Source organism: Toxotes jaculatrix, chromosome 4, assembly GCF_017976425.1.
Source record: "Toxotes jaculatrix isolate fToxJac2 chromosome 4, fToxJac2.pri, whole genome shotgun sequence".
In the NCBI taxonomy this organism is placed as follows: Eukaryota; Metazoa; Chordata; class Actinopteri; family Toxotidae; genus Toxotes; species Toxotes jaculatrix.
In genome coordinates this window covers 20767306-20789606 of record NC_054397.1, presented here as the reverse complement: position 1 = coordinate 20789606, position 22301 = coordinate 20767306, and the positions used below count along the sequence as shown (strand labels likewise).

The window sequence follows — 22301 nt, the reverse complement described above, 5'->3', positions numbered from 1 at the left end:
GTCTTGAGTGAAAAGGGACTTTGGGGAGTAGCCCATACAATGGCCGCACTGGCCTTCTAGTTAGAGCATTTTACTTTTAATAAGATGAGGCTGGTCACTTTGCAAACAGACTGACAAAGAATTCTCTGTAGTTTTCAGGAGTACCCCTGGTGTGGCCAGGTGTGTACAGGTAAGTCAAAAGGAAGGGCCAGGACACTCTGTAGTAATACAGTAGTCCAATATACTGTTTACCTTGTGTTTCTGTATTTCTGCATTGTTTGAGTAGACAAACAGGTCTGGAACGGTGGTAAAGATGAATAGGACTGCGCCATGAGTGTCAACCATATGGGGGTCAAATTTACATTTCCAAGATATCACTAGAGGATACCGCCGTTTTCGCTATTTGAGAGTACGAGAGATATTTAAAAGCTATTTGTGACTTTTGTATGTGACCAAACCCTTAGCTACCGGCTCGTCTGTTGTGTAGTTTAAAAAAATGGAAATTTCACACCCCTCCGAGACAATGGTTTCTCCCTTCTGTCCGGCTGAACGTGCACTCTGTTTTGACTGACATACTCGCGAGCGCAGAGTTGGGGAGGTCGTGAAGTTGCCGAACGGGTGAGTGAACGACTTTAACCAGTTTCTGTACAAGTGTTGAGCGGTTGTTTGGCTTCATTTAACTTCCTCTTGATTTATGAGGCCACATTTTTGCTGTCACCTCTGAGATAAACCTTTGCCAACTTAATGAAACTCTTGAAGCAGGTTGACGAGCTCGCCCCCAGCCGTTAGTTGACATTGATTTGTTAAGCTAGTCGACAACAGGAAAAAAAACACGAGAGAAGTCTGTCGTGTTTTTAAAAGGAATAAACCGTGTCTGTTTGTCCTGTGATTGTCCTCTGAGATGTGAGCTTGTTCAGCAGAAAAGCCTGGCGGAATAATTACAGATTCACAGTCTCGGGTGAGTGAGCTTTAGTAGGCTATTGTGCAAGGGCAGGGTGGTTTGGACTAGCAGGACTCGTAGTGTGGCCAGAAACTTCAGCAGATAGATAGATTGAAAGATAGATAATTTGTGCCACATCTGTGCTGTAGCACAGGGCTCTCCAGTTTCTGTGATGTAGCCAGCAGTAACCCTATAATTTTGTGTCCTTTTTTTCCTGAATGAAGGCGGAGAGACGTGCAGTGTTATGGTCCTCAGAGTGCAATAACACTGTAATTGAATATGTGCATATATGCCTGACTGTGTTAGAGAGTTGTCTTAATTGCATTTACATTTTCTGTTGTTTGCTGCCTTCATCTCCCCTGTTGGTAACCTGTTACTGTTATCTGTGATCCTCTAGTTGCCATTGTGTTTTCTTTTTTTTTGAAGTATCTGCCATATTCTGCACTCTGCTTTCTATGTGCTAAAACACAAAATTGCAGGTTACCTTTGTCTCTTTCCGTTCTTTTTCAGTAGCCCCCACCCCCACCCACCAGGGCAAACTGTGAATGAGGGTATTGAAATACAAGTCTCTGTTCTGCCGTGTTTACTGTAGCTTTGTGCCTCCCTGATCCCTCTGTTGGCTTTTCTCAGCACTCTGGGAGCTGATTGCCTTGCAGTTGTTGAGAGCTTCCAGGGTGAAAAGATTCTTTAACACCCCTCCCTTCCTTTTGCTCATATGCTTCAACCTCATATATGCTGATAGTTGCCTTCTGCTTTCTGTTTCACCGCCTGTTTCACTGCCTAACAGAATGTTTTCCTTTGCAGAATGGGGTTTATTCCTTGTCACTAAATTATACTGCTCTTCTATATGTTTTTCTTTTTTTGAAGTAGAGGTCTTGTAACCCAACTTAAACGTGCACTGAAGAGTCTGCGTTCTGTTGTCCCCTGCTTTGTTTTCCCAAAATATTTTATTTGGCAGTTGAGCAGCTGAACTCTGACCCCCTATCGAGCTATGTGGAGTGCTTGTCCCACCCCTACAATATAATGCCCTGCCTTTACGGTCTCAGAGGACAGCTTCATTAGTAATCTCATACACACATTCAAACAAGACACACAGCAAAGCTTAACACTCACTGTCATACAGAGAATGACTTGGGGCTCCAGCTGTGTAGCATTGCGTAAACCCATTGTGTTTTTTGCCCTGCAGCAATTAAAGTTGTCCAAAAACAAATCAACTAAAAGAAATATATGAAATAGGAAACGGACATTTAGGGAAATTGTAATACGATCTTGGAAACCTCAGGTAATGAGAAAAGTATGTTTGAGAGAGAAGGAGCGAGCAGATGTTTGTAGTAGATTTTTCAGGAAGACGGCCTGAAAAGAAAAAGCTCAAAAGAGGGATTACGGTTTATGATGGTAGAATGACATTTTTGAGTCATTTAGTCAGTGTGTGTTGGCTTATATTCACCTCAAGAAAAAGTCTGGGTCTCTGTGCGTCTAACACACACACACACACACACACACTCACTCACTCACTCACTCACACACACGTTAACGCATGTATAATGATTACAGTATGATCTCATTGTATGTTGTTATTCAGCCAGGAAACTTTCCACAGGGCATTCACATTAAACAGACACATCCAGCTTGTACTGTGTGATGTGGTATATGTCTGTATCTTAAGTTCTTTCCAGTGAGTACGAGTGGATGCTGTACTGTACGTTACTGGTTTAGGAGCTTCTTCCTGTGGAAAAAATGAGTTTGGTAATTGTTAGGTAGCCGTTCAGTTTGAGGGGGATTTTTCTGACTTACCCAACATGAGACAAACTCGGAGTTCCTGTGCAGCTTGCAGGCTTGTTGGGCGGTGAGCTTAACCTAGTTGAGTTTAATTACTGGATGTCTGTGGGATCATGTAGCAGCTCTGCTCAGAGGTACATACAGGGTAAATGCCCCTTAGGACTACAGAACATTAAACCTGCAGCACTGGAGGTACAATCTTTGTCCTTTTGATGAAAATGATTAACAGATGTTTGTTTTTAATCCCAAGAGTTTTGATGTTCTCTGCTGTGGGTGCATGTAAACAGGAAGTGGATATAAAGTTCATTGTAACTTAAGTATAAATGTCAACATATTGTGTAGTGTGACCAGTTGTCCATCTCTGGAAATATTTAAGGCCATTTTTACGGATTTTGAAAGAAGCAGCTACTTGATCCTATAGATATCCAGCTTTGATAAGACAGATTGAACTCACCTTTTAGCATACAGCATTATTTAGCGGTAAAGTTTAGTGGGTAATTTGCATTATTACCCACAAAGACCATACAAATCCAAACAAATCCAAAGTTGTTCACCCTAAAAGTTCATTTGAACGAAAGTAATCCATCTGGTTAATTTCATGCTGCACTTAACTGTGAGGTCTATGGATCTATTTTCAGATCAGCTGTTTTTTTTTTTTATAGCCAACTATGATGTCCAAAGAGCAGAATTTATAGTTGTTTATTGTGTTTCATTTATCCACAGTCTCAGCTCTGCTCTATCAAGGCAGGATTGGATAAATCTGGTAAAGAGGTTTTATTAGTCACTAATGAATATCTGGATTCAATTTCCTTGAATGCCAAATACTCCACTAATGCTTTGTTCAATGGCTTCAGTGGTTATGTTTTAAAACAACAGGACATGTCCTCTCTGGGTCTTTGATGATGAAAGATTTTATATGCAGTTGTTGCACATAGCTGAGGATGGATTTTTTGAACTGAAGGCCTTTAAAATGCACACAAACACACAGGGACCAACTCGCTTCCTCCAAATCCTCCATATGACACAATGACAAAGCATCACTCTGTCTCTGTCTTTCACTATTCATTTCACTGCTGACGCTACGCCATCTGACTCTGACCACAGTCCACATCACAATGGAGCTCTCATGAGTCCGGAAAAAATTACACAATCCCTCATGACAGATCAACTTCACTTCGCCTCACACTTACTGTAAAGGCCACAAAACGTTGACAGCATGCAAAAAATCATGTACAGTTTTAAACAGAGGTATATTTGTAGTTGTTCATATGTGACCTTAGGCTAGAGGTGACATAGCTGTCAATGTCCTCTAGGTTTTTTTCCTCAAAATGCAGTCAAAGTGTGCTCGGGACAAGCAGTGACAAGACTAGATCACTGAAATTCCAAAGATGTCTGTTGGCATTTTTTTTTCCCTTAGCCTCTGACTCATGCCTTGCCCTCCTTTTCCCCTCCTCTCTCAGGTAGAGGAGTAAACACCATGGTGGGAGTGGAGTGCAGGTCTGAGCAGGTGAGGGTGTGATCCCTCTGCGATTGGTCGACAGAGAGACCTACGGCCGGACAGACGGAGACTGTGAGGGGAAAAGAAGAATGGCTCGAAATGTTAACTTCGATCTGAACCACCCTCTCATGGAAGCTGGACTGGAGTAAGTGTCAAAGTTCACGTTCCTCCTGTTTTCTTCCTGTAATCTGTTCAGTTTTGCTGTTATGAGCTGTCAGCTTACCGAGGGCTACTTAACATGAAGGCCGTGAGAAGAACTGAGAGTGTGAGGAAAATAAGGAGCGGCGCTGTCAGAATTAGCTGTTCTCTTTGATGTCTTGTTAGAGACTAAGCGGCAAGGCAGATCATAACGCACACTGCCCCATATCCTCCATGTATGTTTTTCTTTTTGAACCATGTGACCAGCTTCCACCCTCCACTCCATTGTCCACATAGAAAAGATTTGTGTTTCATTGAACAGGTTTGAATGCATATGTGTGTGTGTGTGCATACAGTATGTCCCTTTGAGAGCGAATGTTTTCTTTTGAAATCAGTACAGGACTGACTGGCTTGTGTAATGGCACTCTTCCTGTGCTGTCTTTGTAAAAGTACTTAGTCAAAGGGACTCACAGTATGGTTTTTTTTTTTTTTTTTTTGTTCTTGCTGTAAGACAAAAATAGTTGAGTTGGCGTTGACTCCCAGTACATCTAGATAACGCAGGAAGAGGGTCACACAGAAGGCAATCTTGGCTACAATGTTCACAAATGAATGAAAATGACTTTGTACACTCTTCTTAAGTTGTTTGGTTGCAGTTTCCCCCCATGGGAATACTGGTGACTGTGTCAGACGATCAGTGTGTCTTTGAATGTAGCCTAGCCTGTATCACCCTCTGTCCTTCCGGCAGAAGCCCAGTGGACGAGGAAGGCGTTCATGACTCATTCAACCAGCTGATAGCAGAGCACGGAGACCTGTCTGATGCCTATGAGCTTCAGCAGCTGCAGAGAGATCTGGACGATGAGCTTCGAGGTACCGTCTGTGTTTAACACATCACATAGATGCGTGTCAGCATATGCAGGGCTGAAGTTGTGCAAGAGCTGGGTATTATGTGATTCTAATATTAATACAAGAGAATAGAACAGTGGACTCCCAGGGCTGGTTCCAGGTGGATACAAGTCATAATCTGCAAAATACCCAAAACCATTAACCTGAGCTCCGACTCAGCACATCTCTAATCAAACCTTTTCATCTTTCCCCCTCCATTTGTTTTTTTAATACCATTTTATATATGATATTGCTCAACTCGTTTGCATTTTGTAGGTACAGGCTGTGAATGTTAATTAGCTGCCTCTAAACACTGTTGGGTTTCTACCTTCTTACCCAACAAAAGGTGATCAGGTTTTAGTTAGTTTAGCCTTTAGTTACTTTCAGGTGTTGAAAGGTAAACCTAATAGGATTTAGTAAGGATTCACATTCGATATGTGGATTAAATACTGGGTTTGAGTTTGCTAAAATGCTATCAAACCCTATCCCTACTTAAGACAAGATATCTAGGAATTTGTTTATAGTAATATTGTGATGAATGATGCAAACTCATAGGTCAACAGGGACTGTTCTCTGTAATCTTTGTGGTCATCATGTCCATATTACATCACTGATCAAAAACTTCTTGTGTTTAAATATCAGCTGAAAGCAGCATTGGTCATCCTCAATAAATACTGAGTTAAACATATCATATTTGATGCTGTGTTCTCATTCCAACCAGTAGTGACATTTATCATGTGTTTGTTTTTTTTTTTTCCGCAGATGATGTGTCCTACTTGTCCAGCCCTGGACACGACTTTAGGGAAAGGAGGCAGGGACAAGGAGAGGATGAATGGGAGGATGATGAAAGACAGACAGACCCCCTCGTAGGTGAACGCTGGTCCTCAGCCACCTTGAAGATCTTGTCGTCTATGCCCAGTCGCACCATTGGTGGGTCCTACAGAAGAGAAAATACTGATGAAGAGAGAGGATGATTTTTTTTCACAGCGGAGAAAGTTGCTTATTACTCAGCAGCAGTGACACAGCCTCATGTTATAGGGTAGTACCCCAGACGTGTGCTGTGGGATAGATATTTTAACATCACTTACAGATCTCAAGCTCATGCGCATGTTGAGAAAATTTTTGTTGTTTCTGTTGCAGCTCATTTCGAAGCCCAGCGAACATTTTATGGTTACTGAGAACAAGGCCGTTTACCATAGTTCCTGAAAAGGCCACACAGTTTCACTACATAGGAAATGCTGTATGTGCATAGATAGTTGCTCTTGTTGAAAGTGCTCTGTAATAACATACTTAACCAACAAAGTAAGTTAGTGTGTCAGCACCAGTTGCTTCAGCTGAGCCATAACATTTAACCCAGCTGCTCTGGTGCCATGCTGCACATGTTGAGCTATAAAAGATAAAAACAGGCTTGTTTCAGTTGAGTAGAGTTTCAGGGGGAAGCAGTTTGTCTGTCATCTTCCTGTCAGCATCTGTGGCAGGTCAGCTGCTTCTGTGTTTTTGAAAATATAGTGCCACATGATATATTAGCTGGTTTGACATTCAACGGAGATAAATCTCTTAATCTTAATCTTTCAGGTCTTCCCTTCTGTTCACAGCCACATAAAGTAATTTAAATCTACCTTGTAAAAATGGTTTTGATGTTTAAACCTATGACATTGCTTGGTCAAAACACAGACCATTAACCACTACATCCATGGTTTGAGTCTGGCCGAGTCCCTTAGTCTCATCTCTCTCGTTTTCTTGTTACAATTTTAGTGCTAATGCAGATCTGACATTTTTTGTCTTAAAATGGTTACTTCACTCAAAACTATGGAAATTATAGACATAGATATGACAAATCCCAAGGATGTAAATGGTGCCAATCCTGTTTCTGACCTCTTTCAGGGCGCAGCAGGGGAGCCATCATCTCTCAGTACTACAACAGGACCATGCAGCTTCGCAGACGTAGGCAGAGCAGACCCTCCATCCAACACTTCAACTCTCGCTCTGGCAGACCGAGCATACGAGGCTACGGCATGGAGACAATCACTACGGATGCAGACAGTGAGGAGAATCACTCGCACTAACTAGACTGCTCAGACACTAGAATATAAAGTGATCTGTGTTTGACAAGTGTGTAACATACCTTCACTTGTCCCTCTGTGTGTGTTACAGTGACTAAAAGGGAGCATTTGGTGAACAACCTGCAGAACCTTTCAGTGAGCGACAGAGTCAGGATGCTCCGAGCAATGCCTCTCAGTGTGGCTGAGAAGAGACAACTCAGGTTCATGCGGTCTTTGTTCTCATTAGCCATGTTTAGATTAATTGTGTTTTTCATGCGTCAGCCTGAATTCCCCGTTGTTGTTTCTCTGTCTACAGGACGTCAGCATTACAAAAGGAGAGGCGCACACTTTCTGGCAGTCAGATCCCCTGTTGCAGTCGACTCAAATATTACATCATAATTGTGAGTTACACCAGTAGCAACATCTGTCTATGCTCTGCTTCCTGTACACTGAGTCCATTGACCTCTGAGAGCATATTTAGATACTGTTTCACTTGTTATTTTTAAGTCAGTAGTGGAGTTCTTCCTTATAGAGTACAGTCCACACCTCTAAGCTTAAAAATCCCCCCCTAGCTCATCTGCTTCTGTTTTACATCCCTTTGTTTGTGGACCTAATTCATTAACTAAACCTAATTCACCAAAGTGTGGTCTCATGTAAAACATAGCTGTAGCTCACAACAGGTTCTTCCCTATGCCTGTAAATGGGTTTCAGTGGCCATTTCCTGTAAATGTTGCTATCAAGGCAGTGTAATCCATGTTTGCCCAAGCAAATATAGCTCTGGGAGCTTGAGTCACAAATTTAAGATTCACAAAAGCTAAACAACAAACACGTGTACACTTTGCCTGCTGGATTGTGAGTCATTTCTCAGCAAAACATGGAAGTTCTGAGTCACTGTTTCTTTTTTCTTAAATAACACTATATAATGCACTATGAAAGTAAGTGATTTTTTTTTCTGCCCACATCTTTTCCCACACTGTCTCCTCCCAGGCTGTGAGACAGAGTTGGTACAGCTGGCTGTCCTTCCTGCACTCCCTCCAGCTGTGGCAAGTGGCGCTCAAGAGAGTGAGCGGGCGTTTCGGCACTGGAGTCCTCTCATACTTCCTGTTCCTTAAGACCCTTCTTTTCTTCAACCTCTTCATGTTCCTGGTGACAGGGGCGTTCTTGGTGCTGCCTCAGGCAGTGCACCCTCCAGCGCTGCTTGATAGGAGACGCAACTTCTCTGGACTGGAGCTTCTCACCGGAGCAGTAAGTTGCATGCTGTGGTGACTTACTATTGCAACACCTCTCACACGCTATGAAGCCTCAACCTTTCAAAAAACACTCACCACATCCTTGGTGTGTGTTCAGAAGCTTTAGATCCAAAAGATTAGTTCCTAATACCAAGAAAATCATCAAAGTCAACTCCCGTAATTAAAATGTGCATCATTCACATTCATCTGGCGAAGGGGAAGGTTTTTCTGTGCTCACCTTAAATCTCAGTTTAAGACGAGTGCGTACAAGCAGGATTTTGTGACATCACATATTGCTTAAAACCAATCCTGGTCCAACATGCAACTTTCACAACTGTGATGAGGAAACTCAAAGCCTCCAGTGCACAAACACTGTGCAGTGAAGTAGGAGACATCACATGTCCAGTGGTTAAACTTTTGAAACTAAAAATATTTGCATATTCATAGATTGTGTATTTTTCCGTGAAGAAGTAGGTATAGAGGAAATATTAATGATTTTTAGTAAGTAAGGAATTGAACGTTTTGAGGAAAAAACATATCAGACACTATCATAGACATATCAAAGCAGAGTATGTTTATATGTCCTAAAAGGAGTCACAAGCACGTCAAACATGTCCACAAAATGCCTGGAGGTCATCTGTAAGTCTGAAAATGTGCTAGCAAAGTAAATAATCATATTCAGTTAGTACGTTTTTTCCCAACCCAAATGTAGTAAAGGCATCCGTGAAGCAAATGTAAGTCTTTGACAGAGTCTCTGTCCATCTCGTTTTGTCTCAGGGCTATTTCTCAGACACAGTGATGTACTATGGATACTACAGTAACTACACATTGCACAGGAGCTGCAGGGATGATGGTGGAGGGCAGAATGTGTCTGTGTCCAGTGGAACCAGGCTGGACTGCGTATCGAAGCACCTGTCTTACAACATGCCGCTTGCGTACTTCTTCACCATAGGAGTGTCCTTCTTCATCACATGCATCATCCTTGTGTACAGGTATGAATGTGTTTTTTGAAAGGAGCGGAAAATGTGGCTTTGACTGTGAACTATACCAACACAACAGACTGTAACTGAAAAAATATCTGCCTGAGACTTGCTTCAACCCACAAATCTGTTACACATTCTGATGCATGTTAATGTGCGATTTCCCAACAGCATGTCCAAGTCGTTTGGTCGGAGCTTCCGCATCGATAAATCTCACAGCATCCTGGCCATGAAGGTCTTCTGCTCCTGGGACTTCAAGGTCATCAAGAAAGCCTCTGTCAAACTCATGTCTGAGAATATATGCACCCAGCTCAAGGTACATGTAAACACACTCACATGCATGTACAAACAAACACGTCCTCCCTCTCTTTGTTTTCTTCTCTGTCACATACTTGGCAGGAATGTGATGATCTAATGCATTCTTCTCTTTCTTTATCCCTCTCTTTGTCCCTCCCTCTCAATACCTCTCTTCACCCCATGTATCTTTTTTTCTCCCTCTTGGTATCACCTCTCTCTCCTCTTCCTCCTCCCTCTCCAGGAGCTTCTGGGAGAGTTGAGCCATAAACAAGTCAAGAACACTGTGTGCCAGAAGTTGTGGAGACTGACGGTCCATTGCATAGCATGGACTATCTGCATAGCGAGCACCACTGCCTGTGTGATTGGCATTTACTTCTTCTCTCAGCACATGCACCAGGTGAGCTGTGGTGGTTTCAAGATCCAGTGTCATTTACTAAGGATCAGAATTTTAATTTGTGGATACTCAGACTTCAGACTCTACCAAACTTTCTAAACTACTGATTGGCTTCAGCAGTACCAACAGTACCATCTAAACATCTCTTGTTGCTTTTACCGTCTTGACTATAAAGCCCCTATATGTTATGCTGGACTCCTGGTGATGGTATAAAAAAAAAAAAAACCATGCTGACTCACAGCAATGCTGCTCGCATGGTGAGGAGCAGAAAAACTAACCTCAGGTTAAGAAAACAATGCCAGAATCAACCTGCAGTGACATTAAAGATCACATCGTCTAGTTGCATCCTGAATGATCGGGCTCTGACTCTCATTCTCTCTCCGCAGAACCTCCAGACAAGGTCTCGTAGTCCTCTCGCTACCCAGAATCCCTTGTTGAATGAGGCCAGCCTGCTGGCTCTGCCTGTGGTGGTGTCACTCATCAACCTGCTGCTGCCTGGCCTGTTCAACCTTGCAGCCTGGATGGAGGACTATGAGTCGCCTTCTGTACGCACATATGTTGCCATCGCCAGGTGCGAGCATAGAAACCGAATGTCGCAAGCACAGAGTGTAAGAAGATGCAGAACTGTTAGATTTTGTTGTTAACGTGTTGTTTGCTGTGTGTTTTCTAGGAACTTGCTGTTAAAAGTGAGTGTTCTTGGCGTCCTTTGTTACCACTGGCTGGGTTGGGTTGCTACTGACCTTCAAAAAAATAAGTTAACGGTAAGATTAGTGAAGAGACAGCATTCACTTTCACACCACCAGACATCTTTTTCCTCACTGCTGAGCTGAGGAATAGTTTCTAATAGTTTCTAATCTTGTGCCTGACTTTTTGCTCTGTTTTGACAATGTTGCCTTTAGTGCTGGGAGAGTTTTGTTGGCCAGGAGCTTTATCGCTTCCTGCTCATGGACTTCATCTTCACTCTGCTGGACACCTTGTTAGGAGAGTTTCTCTGGAGGTGGGTCATTCCTCCATAAGCCCTGTGTAATTATTTCTCTTCCACTGAATAGAAGACATTTTTGTATTGTTTTTGTGGAGTTTTCTTTAAGTTCTAAAATTAATTTACATTTTTACAATTTTTTTACAATTTACATTAATTAATTGATTTCTTTCTGATCCTGAAACTGTGGAATTTCTCGTCCTGCTCTCTGCAGGTTGTTTTCTAAGAAGGTCCTGAAGAGGAGGAGGAAACCAGTGTTCGATATTGCCAGAAATGTGCTTGAACTCATCTATGGACAAACCTTAGCCTGGTACAAAACTTCCTTTCAAGATGTCCACACAGCCATGTTAGGTGAAGTCAGATTGTTTCAGTGTAATGACATACATAAACATTGTCTTTTTCAGGTTGGGTGTTCTCTTCTCTCCTCTCCTGCCTGCAGTGCAGATTCTCAAACTCTTGCTGCTCTTCTACGTTAAGAAGGTACTTAAATTGAAATATTTAAATAGATATGCACAAAATTAAAGGCTAAAAAAAAAACAAAAAAACTGCTGACAGTTAATTTTGTAACAATCAGTCCTTTATTTTCCCCCTGTTCTTTTTATAATCTTGTGTTTGAACTTACCACCTGGAGTGGTGTGGCTTTAGAGACACTCAGCCACTCAGACACAGACAGCTTTAGATTTTTGTCATGATGCTGGTGTGTTTGCATCCTTGCCGACCATACAGTTATATGTGTTTGCTAGTTGAATAGTATGGTATCTTTCTATGTAACAGTTGTTAAATCTGTCCTGTCAAATGCTGTCTGTATTTTGCCATTTGACTTCCTGTCTTGAGCTGTAAACTCAGTCTTGACCTTTGACCTTGTAGTTTGACAACAAAATCATAAGCTCAGTGGCCCTCTGGTCCCCTAAAGGTGACCTCTGACCTTGGCCTGAGTTTTTTTTTTTGTTGTTTTTTTCCCCCCACAGAGCAGTGTGATGATGAACTGTCAGGCTCCCAGGAAGCCGTACAGGGTCAGCCAGATGACCACCATCTTCATCACTCTCCTCTGCTTCCCCTCCTTCCTCGGTGCCTCCGTGTGTGTCACGTACACCATGTGGAGGTACTCACACAGTTGACCTTTTCACTTTGAAGGGCACAAAACTCACTCATTCATTTCAGTCATTTCACTGTGTTGTTACATTTTAGTTCACAGTCGTTCAGCTTCAGTTCAGTGGAATCTAAGGTGCCAACCAAACAGTAGATTATTTTGCTACGTCAACACTGTTTTCCTTCCATTTATCTCACCTTTATGTGACGGAGGATTACATGGTTGTTACTGCGTAACTTTCCGGAGTTGCAAAACTAAACCTTGTTGCACTGTAAACTGCTGTGCAAGAGTTTTGGCGTCTCATAAAGCTTCCAACTCATGCATCTGTGACTCAAACCGGTCCTGCTAGATTGTATCAAGAAAACACAACCGCACCAGCACCACCTGCATTAAGCCAATGCATTTTTCATAGGAATACTTAGGAACCCCAGCCAAATGTTAAATCTGAACTTGTTTGAATGTAGGAACCAGCTAGACCAGCTCTTTTTTATTCCCCTCTGAGCAAGGATACCATGACAGTCTGCGATCTTTATCTCTACAACATGACTAATAATTGCACACACACTTACACACAAATGCTCCCACACACAAAGCATTGTAGCGTTGTAGAGGCTGTATTGCTGTGTTTTGTTTTTAACCCATGACTCCTTGCTCTAATCTTAAACAGAGCACACACACAAACATAAACATGAATGCACACATAAAAAAAACAGTTTACTAATTTAAGTGTTAAAATATGCTTCCGCAAGTGCTGTGTCTGATATCAGTCCCTTGTTCACTCATTCACTTCTCAATAGTGAGCAGTAAATTGTGTCATCACTGGCAGCTGCAGAAACACACAACAGTAATTTTTGCATTTATAAAATACAGAGCCTTGGATTGTGGGATTGTTGACACATTAGTAGTGTAATATACTCTGATGATACGGATACAGGTTACACACTGATTTAGAACAATGGTTATACTCCTTATCACAACTGTGTCTGAGGTTTACAACTTTATCTAACCAACTGGGAATGAGTCATTTTCCTGGCCGTGACATTATTCACCTCAGTCGCAGTGGTTAAGCTGAATGAACAGGGCTGTGTTTCTGTTGTGCAAGCTGTTCTTTACGTGGCCTCACAACATACGGTCTCAACATGTGTCCTCCGTCCTCAGTATCACTCCCTCCACATCCTGCGGTCCGTTCCGTGAGCTCAAAACGATGCTGCAGGCGGGGAAACGCTGGGTGGAGGAACTGGAAAAAGATAATCCAAACCTGTCCGTGTTGGCCAGGGCTCACTCCTACCTGGTGGAAAACCCTCTCTTCCTGTTTGTGGCAGCAGGCATCTTTCTGTGAGTGCACACACGCACGCACGCATGCACGCACGCACGCACACAAGCACACACAGTTTGCAGCAGGGTGTTTTTATACATTGTCAAACTCCATTATTAAACTGCACTGTCTATTCTGTCCATCAGGATAGTCATCTACTTCCACAGTCAGGTGGTGGACGGTCAAAGGAAGATCATCAGTTTACTACAGGATCAGATAAAAAATGTAAGTCTATCTAATGTAGAACTCTGTCTCAATCTCTCAGTGTAAAGAAAACTATAAAACAGGCCAACATGTTTGTGAAGAGAAGAGAATGTTGAAGAGAATCTTTTCCTCTGTTGGTGTTTTCTGCTTTTTGACGAATCTGGTTTATCTTCTTTTCGTCTCTGCTCAGGAGGGAGAGGATAAGAAGTTTCTCATCACTCGCCTCCAGTCCATCCATGAGCAAAGACGAACCCCCAGTCGAAGACTCACAAGCCAGGTCTGTTTTCACTCCTCTTTACAGCAGCAGTCTTGTCTGAAGTCACAGTATAAATCTGTAAACCCTGGCTTTTGCCTACCTCCATTTTTTTTCCTCTTTATTTTTCTTTTTCAGGACTCTTCATGTTGAGGCAGTTTAGTCTCCAGTAGACGAGCCTCCTCACTTCTCTGTGCACTAACCAAGGTTTGGTGACTTCTTGAACTAGGTGGAATATAACTGGAATATTAGCACCAAAGGACAGCAGGACCAAAATCAGCTGTATCGTGCATTTGGTAGGTTTTAAAATTTTTAATTTTTTTTTTTTTTAGATTTTAATGGCTGGAGTTTTTGTAGAGAGGAGGAACAAGTGATCATGAAACACAGTTCTACCATGTATATAAACTCAAGCTTGTAAAGCCATTAGCAATAGAAGACTATTAACAGATATGAGGACTCCTCAAGAGAACTGAGAAAAGAGAGAATGACAGGTGGCACAGGAGAAGAAGAGAAATGTGTTTGCATTTGTTTTTGAGTTTTAAAAAGCAAACTGAGCAGGAAGCAGGTAATTCTTTGTGTAAGAAAACAAACTGTAGCAGAGGAATAAACCGGTGCCATTAGTTTAAACAGAACCCACTCGTCTCTCACAGAAGCACTTTCATACCTACTGTGAACTGTTTTATTTTTATTCTTTGAATTTTTAAAAAATAATTTTATCAGTATGCGTGTTGTAGGTAAACTTTGGATGTTGTAAGAATGATAGTGCTGTAAATGACACCTTGTGTTTTTTTTTCATTAAGGTGATAACTACATGTGTGTTTTCAGACTTTTGTAATTAAATTATGTTTTATCAAATCAGTGTGTATTTGTATTTATTAGTGCTTATGTAAAGTGTGGGCACTACTACAGCACATGAAAGTATCTGATACAAACTCAACCGCCTCAAAAACAATATGGACATGATTTGTACTACACAAATCAATAATACACAACTTTTTTTTTTACAGACATGCAAGTAAAAACGTAAATGGAGACATTGTTACACTGATTAACTGTATGTGACTATAAGACATATAGAAGATATTTTCAGTAGAAAAATAAATATACAAGCACTTTTAATTAGCCTGAAGAAAAATAAAAGAGTAATAAACTTTGTACCTTTTTATTAGTAAATATTACCCATTAAATCATTTTTCCAAAAAGAGAAAAAGCAGCATCATATTTGGTGGAGGGTAGAAACAGCAGCACCGTAGATGGATTTCTGAATGTGATTTTTAGAGTCGACAGAAGAGAGCACCAACTCCCCACAAAACCAACCAGGAGGTGTTTTCAGTCATGTGCTTTCCCATCAAAACTAAGTTTACATACATATATATATATATATTTGTATACACCTCACAATGATAGTATATCTATGTCTGTATGTATTTGAGTCAGTGACAGTCAGTTTGTCACATGCTGAGTTAGTTTTGCTTGTTGTTTGGATGAAGTGACAGTTTTCTCATTAAGAGTTTTGTTTCCATGTTGCCTTTGTCGTCCATTCACGTTTCTCGTCTCTGCAGAACCACTTAACGACACTGCTCTAAAATGTGACTCAGGTCCCGTTATTGAGCATGCCCAGTAGCTTCCTGGGGTCCATCCCCTGCTGCTGAGCCATCTTCTGCACGTCAAAGCCCATGTGCTTCAGGAACTGGATCACGCTCATCTCCTGTCCCGTCAGCTGGTCGCGAATCGTCGGGCAGGAGGGGTTACAGTGAGGCCACGGGCAGCTGTCAATCAAATGTAGGGGACAACCCTTCATTTGTGGGGTCTTGTGCTTTTGGTGACTGTGGTTGCCGTGGCTGCTGTTGATGTGGAGGTTGTCTTGGAGGCTGCGGTCCCAGCAGTGAAGGGCTCTGGGCAGGGAGGTGCCTTTCACCTGAATGTCCATCCAGTAACTGCAGGCACAGGAGGACACATAATTAAGAGACAGCCATACAGACATTTAAGAGGAGATTGATGGTCAACAACTTAACCTCCTCCCCCCTCGGAATGGTATAAGACTACATGTTATATTATGACTGTGTAAAATATACTGTATACAGTGTTTGTGTAGTGCTTCACACAATAATGGACACTGTAATGAGGATAGGTTGTGAGTTTGGTTAATTCAGGCCGCCACCTGTAAACTGTCAGAGACTGATATCTACCTACCAACAATCTGGTGATCGTATTTATCTTTTGTTGTGTTTATTTTTGCATTGTTTTGTTTATAAAGAACTGTAACTGTGTATATACCAAGTGGGACTTTTTACAGGTGACAAATGAACTTGTCATTTGCTGAAAGTCATGTGACATGCTGTGTATAAATTGTTAATACGGAGCTTATTGACGTCTTATTTACTTACGTTCTGGTGATGAGCTCATGAGACAAACAGGCCGGAGCAAACATCGCCCTGCCGTTCAAAACACAGAATCACAAAGTCAACAAAGCGCTCTTTCGTGATTTTACCTTATGTGTGTGTTAGTGTAACTGTCGGTCTTACGGTACATCGTGGAGCGTGCTCCTCAGCTCCTGCCCCAGGTTCTGTATGTACCTCCACTGGCCCTCGTGGACGGGCTGTCCCGTCAGGTGGATGTTGTCGACCGTCAGCTGGGCCTCGTCAAACAGCCACTGCACCACGAACACCGGGCCTGGACAGGAGACAGGACGTCCCGCAGGTCAGATGTTACCTCTCTGCTTTAATCATCTATGTCAGCCTCAGGGTGTTTTGTCACTCACTTTTTAATGTGGGGTAGACTTTGTATCCAAAGAAACACTTCCACTCCTCTCCAACGTGGGCCTGTCTGCAGCTTTCTGGTACCAGTCCACCCCAGTACCTGCACAACAGCAAGGCGTCACCACTTTACTAAATCCTTACTGCTCATGAAGCGTCCTCCTCAGCCCCTACATCAGTCAATCCATCTGCCCTTCCCTCCATCTTACCTTATGCCTCTCTTTATGGCCTCACTGGGGGCACAGCTGATGGTGTCCAGGCAGTCTGTTAATTTGTACTGTTTGTTGTCCAGGAACCATCCGGAGTCAGCCAGGCCCCTGACCTGCACCCCTGTGTAGCCCTGTGACTCCAGCTGCTCAGCAACATGGTCTACGTTCAGCAGGGCACCCGTACCTCCAGCACTGGTGACAGGAAGAATCAGGTGAGAGGGTGCAACTGCAACCATTATCTTTGGTCAAACATGCACAGTTGTACATACAGCAAGTGAAATACACACACGTCCAATACTGACCTGCTTCCTGCAAGAAGAAGAACCTTGGCATTGTCCAGACCTTTAGTCAGCAGCTCGTTCACCACCTCCTTAATGATCAGAGATCCCATGAACGCGTAGTCGCCTGACAACAAAAATATCACATACATATTGAGCCACCTGTACTGGTAAGCGGTTATGTAACTTATGATTTCTCACGCTGATTAATATCATCTCCTTCTTTTTTTTTTTTTATCATGGGTTCATCTGTGTTTATGAAGGTTTTATTATGGGCATAGTTTACAGGGTCATTGATGTTTAATTGAACTGGCATTTTGAAATTATTGATTTATCTAGTTTTATGGAGATGGAGAGTTTAACAACATTAAGGGATAAAATAATATAAAAGTGTAAATAATAATAAAAGTGAGCTGGTTTTTATTTTATTATTTGGTGTGTTATGTTATTCATTAACTTTTAAAACAAACAAAATATAATAAGGGATTTCACCAAGTCCGATGTGGTAAAAGTTATCAAGGAAGTTCAAAAAAGCTATGACTGATATAGACACATAATATTTTTGTATCTGTAGCTTCTCCTCTGTTCTTTTCACTCGCACCTTTTCTCTACCTTTAAATATCTATTTCATCTATCTACATTTACATATATACATATATTTCACTATCTGCAAGCAGAGCCACGAGCTCACACAGTGAGTCATCTTATTCATTGTGTCTTACTGTGATCTGTCTTCGGGGTGGCTCCGCTCCACACATCGCTGGAGCAGTACGGGATAAACCTACAGGAGAGAGACAGCAACGCTGACAATGTGGAATCACATTTAAAATCGGAGCAGCTGTCATTTTACTGCACAAATAAAAAGCCAGCCCGGCTGTGTAAGGGTAGACTGAACACAAACCAATGACAATAAAAGTGTGTGTGTGTGTGTGTTCAGAGATAGAAAGATGTCAGCCAGTGTTTATGTTTCATTGTCTAATAGGTGACAATTGTACTCATCATGTCTTAAACTGAAAGTAGCAATATCAGAATATATGCATATATTATATTTTATAAACATCATCATCTATCTATCATAATTTTGCATATTTAAGTTTGGAGTGTAACACAGTAAAGTTAAATGTAGTCCTATAAAGCACCAGTACATGAGGAAAAAGCATATATATAAATATGAACACAAACACTTTAGGTAAATATTTTTTTGTTGATAATATGATGATAATATGACAGACATTGGTAAGTTTCCCACACACACACACTCATAAAATCATTGACAAAAGCAGAATGACTTGTAGTTAAGAAAAAAGCAAAACACACAAATGTATTAACTACAAAGTGAAGGAGAGACATTAGTCCTTACACCATGTTGGCGTTCCACCAGTGCGGGTTTTCCTCCGGCTGAGGAGACAGAATTCCTGTTCCTGAAATCAGAGGGAAAATCAGAGGGTGAATATTCATAACAGATTCAAAAAACATAAAGTAAAGGTAAGAGGGGTTAAAATGCTTGAGGCTAAAATCACAAACCTTGATGTGTGTGTGTGTGTGTGTGTGTGTGTGTGTGTGTGTGTGTGTGTGTGTGTCTGTGTGTGTGTGTGTGTGTGTGTGTGTGTGTGTGTGTGTGTGTGTGTGTTTCCATGTGGTAAATAAGTCATTATGCTTCCCTGCTTTGGTCAGCAATTATACGCAGGCATTGAAGAGCTCTGCGGTGTAAAGTACACACAGGGAGGGTGGTGGGGGCAGAGAGGCATAAACAAACAAGGGGTTCCCTGATGGAGGGAAAGAACCAGAGAGTTCGACTTTTAAAGATGAATGCAAGCTCAGCTAAAGAGGAAACACAAACAGGTCTATGAATCTCCTTCATTCAGGAGAAGTTTTTTTTTCCTACTGTGGAAAGCTAAAGCTCTGCAGAGGCTGTGAAGAGATTTTTCAAAAGCTGCACAAATGTGTGACACTTTGATGCTCGTACTGCGTGTGTGTGTGTGTTTGTGTGTGTGTAAGGTACAGAGGAGACTGTGATCGTGTAGGAAATGATGTGTTTGCTTTGTTACCTCTTCTGGTTTGTGGCCACTTGGTGGAGCTCATCAGTCTCCTCATTGTCTCATACCTGCTGTCACAGGTCTGCCTGTTGAAACAGTACCATCCACCTGAACAACACACACACACACGCACACAAGCTTGTTAACAGGTCGCCTATAGTTGTCCCTCTGCTGTGTTGAGCTGTTGAGCAGTGTCCTCTGTCGGGTTTATTCCACAGGTTCTTTCTCACCTTCTAAGAACAGCAGCCACCTCTTGCTGCCTTTGGACTCCTTGATGTAGTACCTGCATGAGAATGCCAAAACAAATCACTGCACACGCAGATGCACACAGACAACAACTACAAGCTGTGATAGCAAAGCTACCTTTGATGCTGGCATGAAAGATTTGGCTGTGATCACACTGCTAAAAAAATCTCTGCAGGAGTCTGTTTAACCTGGCTGTCAACGCTCCAATTAGCTTATTAAAAAAACAAAAACAAGAAACGACTCATCATGCCGTTGACAGGACACACGCTCTCTCACACACATGCACCCATGGTTCGACAGCTTGGGTGGGATGTGGAAAGGTCCCTGTTATTCACACAGTCTCAGTGTTTTATATGATTGGTGATTTAAATGTATGATAGTTCTAACATGATAAGGTGCTCAGGATTTATTTTTGTTTTTTTTATTTTTTGCCCTTCTTCCCAACCCTTTCATCTTTTTCCCCCCTGCAACATGTCCGAAAACTGGGATCTTGCAGTGACGCACAGGGTTAGATGAAAATAAAGCCCCTTTATTTTGAAGTAGTTACTTTCACTTGTTGTATTGTAGCTGCTGCTTTGATGCTGAGAATAACAACCTGCACATGATGATTAGGGCACAAGTCAGCCAAAGCTACAGCCTGACTTCAAAAATGTGCTCGCGCTCTGTCAAAAAGTGTCACTGTGTCTTTATGAGTTTATTTAATACTGTAAACGTTAAACCCTACAGCTCTGGTCCATCCGAATTAAATGAAGTCACCTCTGCCTCTCTGTCGGGAGCGCGCACGGTCTGTCTCTCTCTGATCTGGCTCTTTGGTCACATCCGAGTGAGTGACATGGGCATGAGGGGCGCGGAACTAAAGCCCCAAGGTAACACAGGTGGGATGTTTGGTGCAAAAGAGCGCACCAAGTGTCGTTGATTTAATAAAAAAAAAATGCAAAACGCAAAATGATGACAGCGGTTTTCAAGTGACGCTGGTGTTTAGAGGTTTGGGAGAGATGCAGCCCTGTCACTTACCCTGCAGGTGACCCGTCATTGCAAGTCACGGACACATTCTTCAGAAAGTGAAGTTTCATGTCTTGGTCCAGTTTCTGCGCAGAGCACGGGTACAGTGACTGCGCCAAGTTCTTTATCTGCACCATGAAATTGTCCATGTTGCCCTCCACGGCTGTGAAGTCTAAAGGGAAGCTCTCTGGTCCTTCCACCCGCTCCCTGTACGCCGGAGCTTGCTGCTGCTGCACCCGCCGAGTTTGCGCCCGACCGCCGCGCACTCTCCTCGCATCCACCGGTGCGCTCATGTGGATGAAAAGCAGCAGCAGGCAGGAGCGCACCGCGGACAGACCGGCCGAGCTTCTCGCTACACAACGGCTCTGCATTTCTGTTTGTTAGTGGAAAACGTCTCTCAAGTGCGTGCGAGGGGTCTGAGTAAAACACAGCATGTCCTAAGAGTCGATGGAGGGGTGGGAAGTTCTTTGAAAACGCACGGACATCTCTTGGAAACGATCGCTCATGCAAGGTGCGATGAATGAAGGCAGGTTAAAGTTCTCCATGGTGCCTTGAGAGGTGCACAGCTGGTTTAAAATTCACCCCGAAAGCACGTGCCGTTCCCTCATCATTTCACTCATAACGCTGTCTGTAGTTCATCCTGTATGGGCGGCATTACGCGCGTATACAAATCCGTCGTTCAACCCAGTTTCGTCGGTGTGGCAGTCGACATTCTGGTCCTCCTGAGCTGCGGACGAAGGGGGATTTTATTTGAAGTCCCCAGTCCTCTTCCTCCCCCCCCCTACCACTGCTTCTCACTCCCGCGGGCCAATCATTATTATCGTTGGCTGATGCTCCTAGCTGGGCGTCTGTCTCACACCAAGAGCGCGCGTATGCCCGGCACGCCCCTTCAGTCGGTTCACTCATACAGTGTCCCTTTGATGTTGGGTCATCATATGACCAGCCTGCCTTTGAAGTGTCTTTGGTTGAATATGGTGTGTGAGGGAAAATCGCAGTTGGACACAGCCGATCTACTGCAGACAGAGGTTCACACCAGGGTCCAGCAGATCAGTTGAGGCGCACGTTTTGTGGCTTTTTTCTTTTTTTCTTTTTGGAATGTGCTCGAAGAGGAAACCCGCATTTTTTCCTCTTTTCTTTGTGATTGGTGAAGATAATCTGTTAGAGATGATTTACCTCTGGAGTATTTAGGAAAGTTGTAGCGGAGATAGTCATGGTTGTGGTATGTGCAGCCTGTAGATTCTCTCTCTGTGCGTGTGTGTTTCACTCATTCACTAACTGTCACACACACATGCATCATTGTGAATGAGTTAAATAAAAGCTGCTACATCAAGTCTTTGACACGTGACAGACACCAATTTTCTGTATACACACCCTTCAGCTCCTGTGTGCTCCATGACATTGCCTGTGGGGTCAACTGTATCTCAGGATCAGATTTACTATAACAATTCTAGCTGCTGGAAAAGTTGACTTCTTGTCTGCAGCTTGATCAAGACCTTATTCTTTCTTCTTCTGCCTTTAGGTGGCAGAAGATTCTACGGCCTTTGCAGCTGTGGTTTACTGAGCCATTTAGTTTTTGGATTTCATAACAGCATCTGGTCCAGAGCAACTTAGTTTAATGTCTTCAGACTCTTTTTCACTGCTTCATCATCTTCGTGGTCAGTGTTAGCAAGGGCCTCTCTGATGTTGCCTTCGTGCGGTCCGTATAGATGATAGTAGGGCATTGTTATAGCTCTTTCTTTAAAGGGAAGTTCCACTGATTTTAAACTTGATGATTC

At 42.6% G+C, this 22301-nt stretch overlaps 2 protein-coding genes across 4 annotated transcripts in view; one reads left to right on the top strand and one right to left on the bottom strand.

The window, feature by feature from the left end:
* The first annotated feature begins 334 nt into the window (after positions 1-334).
* On the top strand, positions 335-14854 carry tmc6b (transmembrane channel-like 6b). Its single transcript, XM_041036376.1, has 21 exons — positions 335-597; positions 4159-4341; positions 5080-5201; positions 5979-6146; positions 7101-7259; positions 7371-7479; positions 7575-7659; positions 8246-8503; positions 9265-9479; positions 9639-9783; positions 10006-10161; positions 10545-10729; positions 10829-10919; positions 11058-11155; positions 11352-11447; positions 11542-11617; positions 12106-12239; positions 13386-13562; positions 13689-13767; positions 13937-14023; positions 14138-14854. Exons 2-21 carry the CDS (start codon positions 4286-4288, stop codon positions 14150-14152), a joined length of 2511 nt encoding a protein of 836 aa, XP_040892310.1. The 5' UTR covers positions 335-597; positions 4159-4285; the 3' UTR covers positions 14153-14854.
* notum1b (notum, palmitoleoyl-protein carboxylesterase b) overlaps positions 14733-22301 on the bottom strand; it is a 22345-nt gene continuing 14776 nt past the window's right edge. The window contains exons 2-12 of one of the 3 annotated variants that reach the window (XM_041036390.1): positions 20539-20756; positions 19509-19561; positions 19291-19386; positions 18603-18663; positions 17965-18023; positions 17267-17369; positions 16965-17156; positions 16761-16858; positions 16525-16672; positions 16387-16434; positions 14733-15936 (exon numbers count right to left, since the gene is read on the bottom strand). In XM_041036390.1, the coding sequence (XP_040892324.1) occupies positions 15594-15936; positions 16387-16434; positions 16525-16672; positions 16761-16858; positions 16965-17156; positions 17267-17369; positions 17965-18023; positions 18603-18663; positions 19291-19386; positions 19509-19561; positions 20539-20675 (1338 nt within the window). In that variant the 5' untranslated portion in view covers positions 20676-20756 and the 3' untranslated portion in view covers positions 14733-15593. Of the gene's footprint in view, positions 15937-16386; positions 16435-16524; positions 16673-16760; positions 16859-16964; positions 17157-17266; positions 17370-17964; positions 18024-18602; positions 18664-19290; positions 19387-19508; positions 19562-20538; positions 21314-22301 lie in introns of those variants that run through there. The other 2 variants (XM_041036388.1, XM_041036389.1) reach the window with 2 other exon arrangements.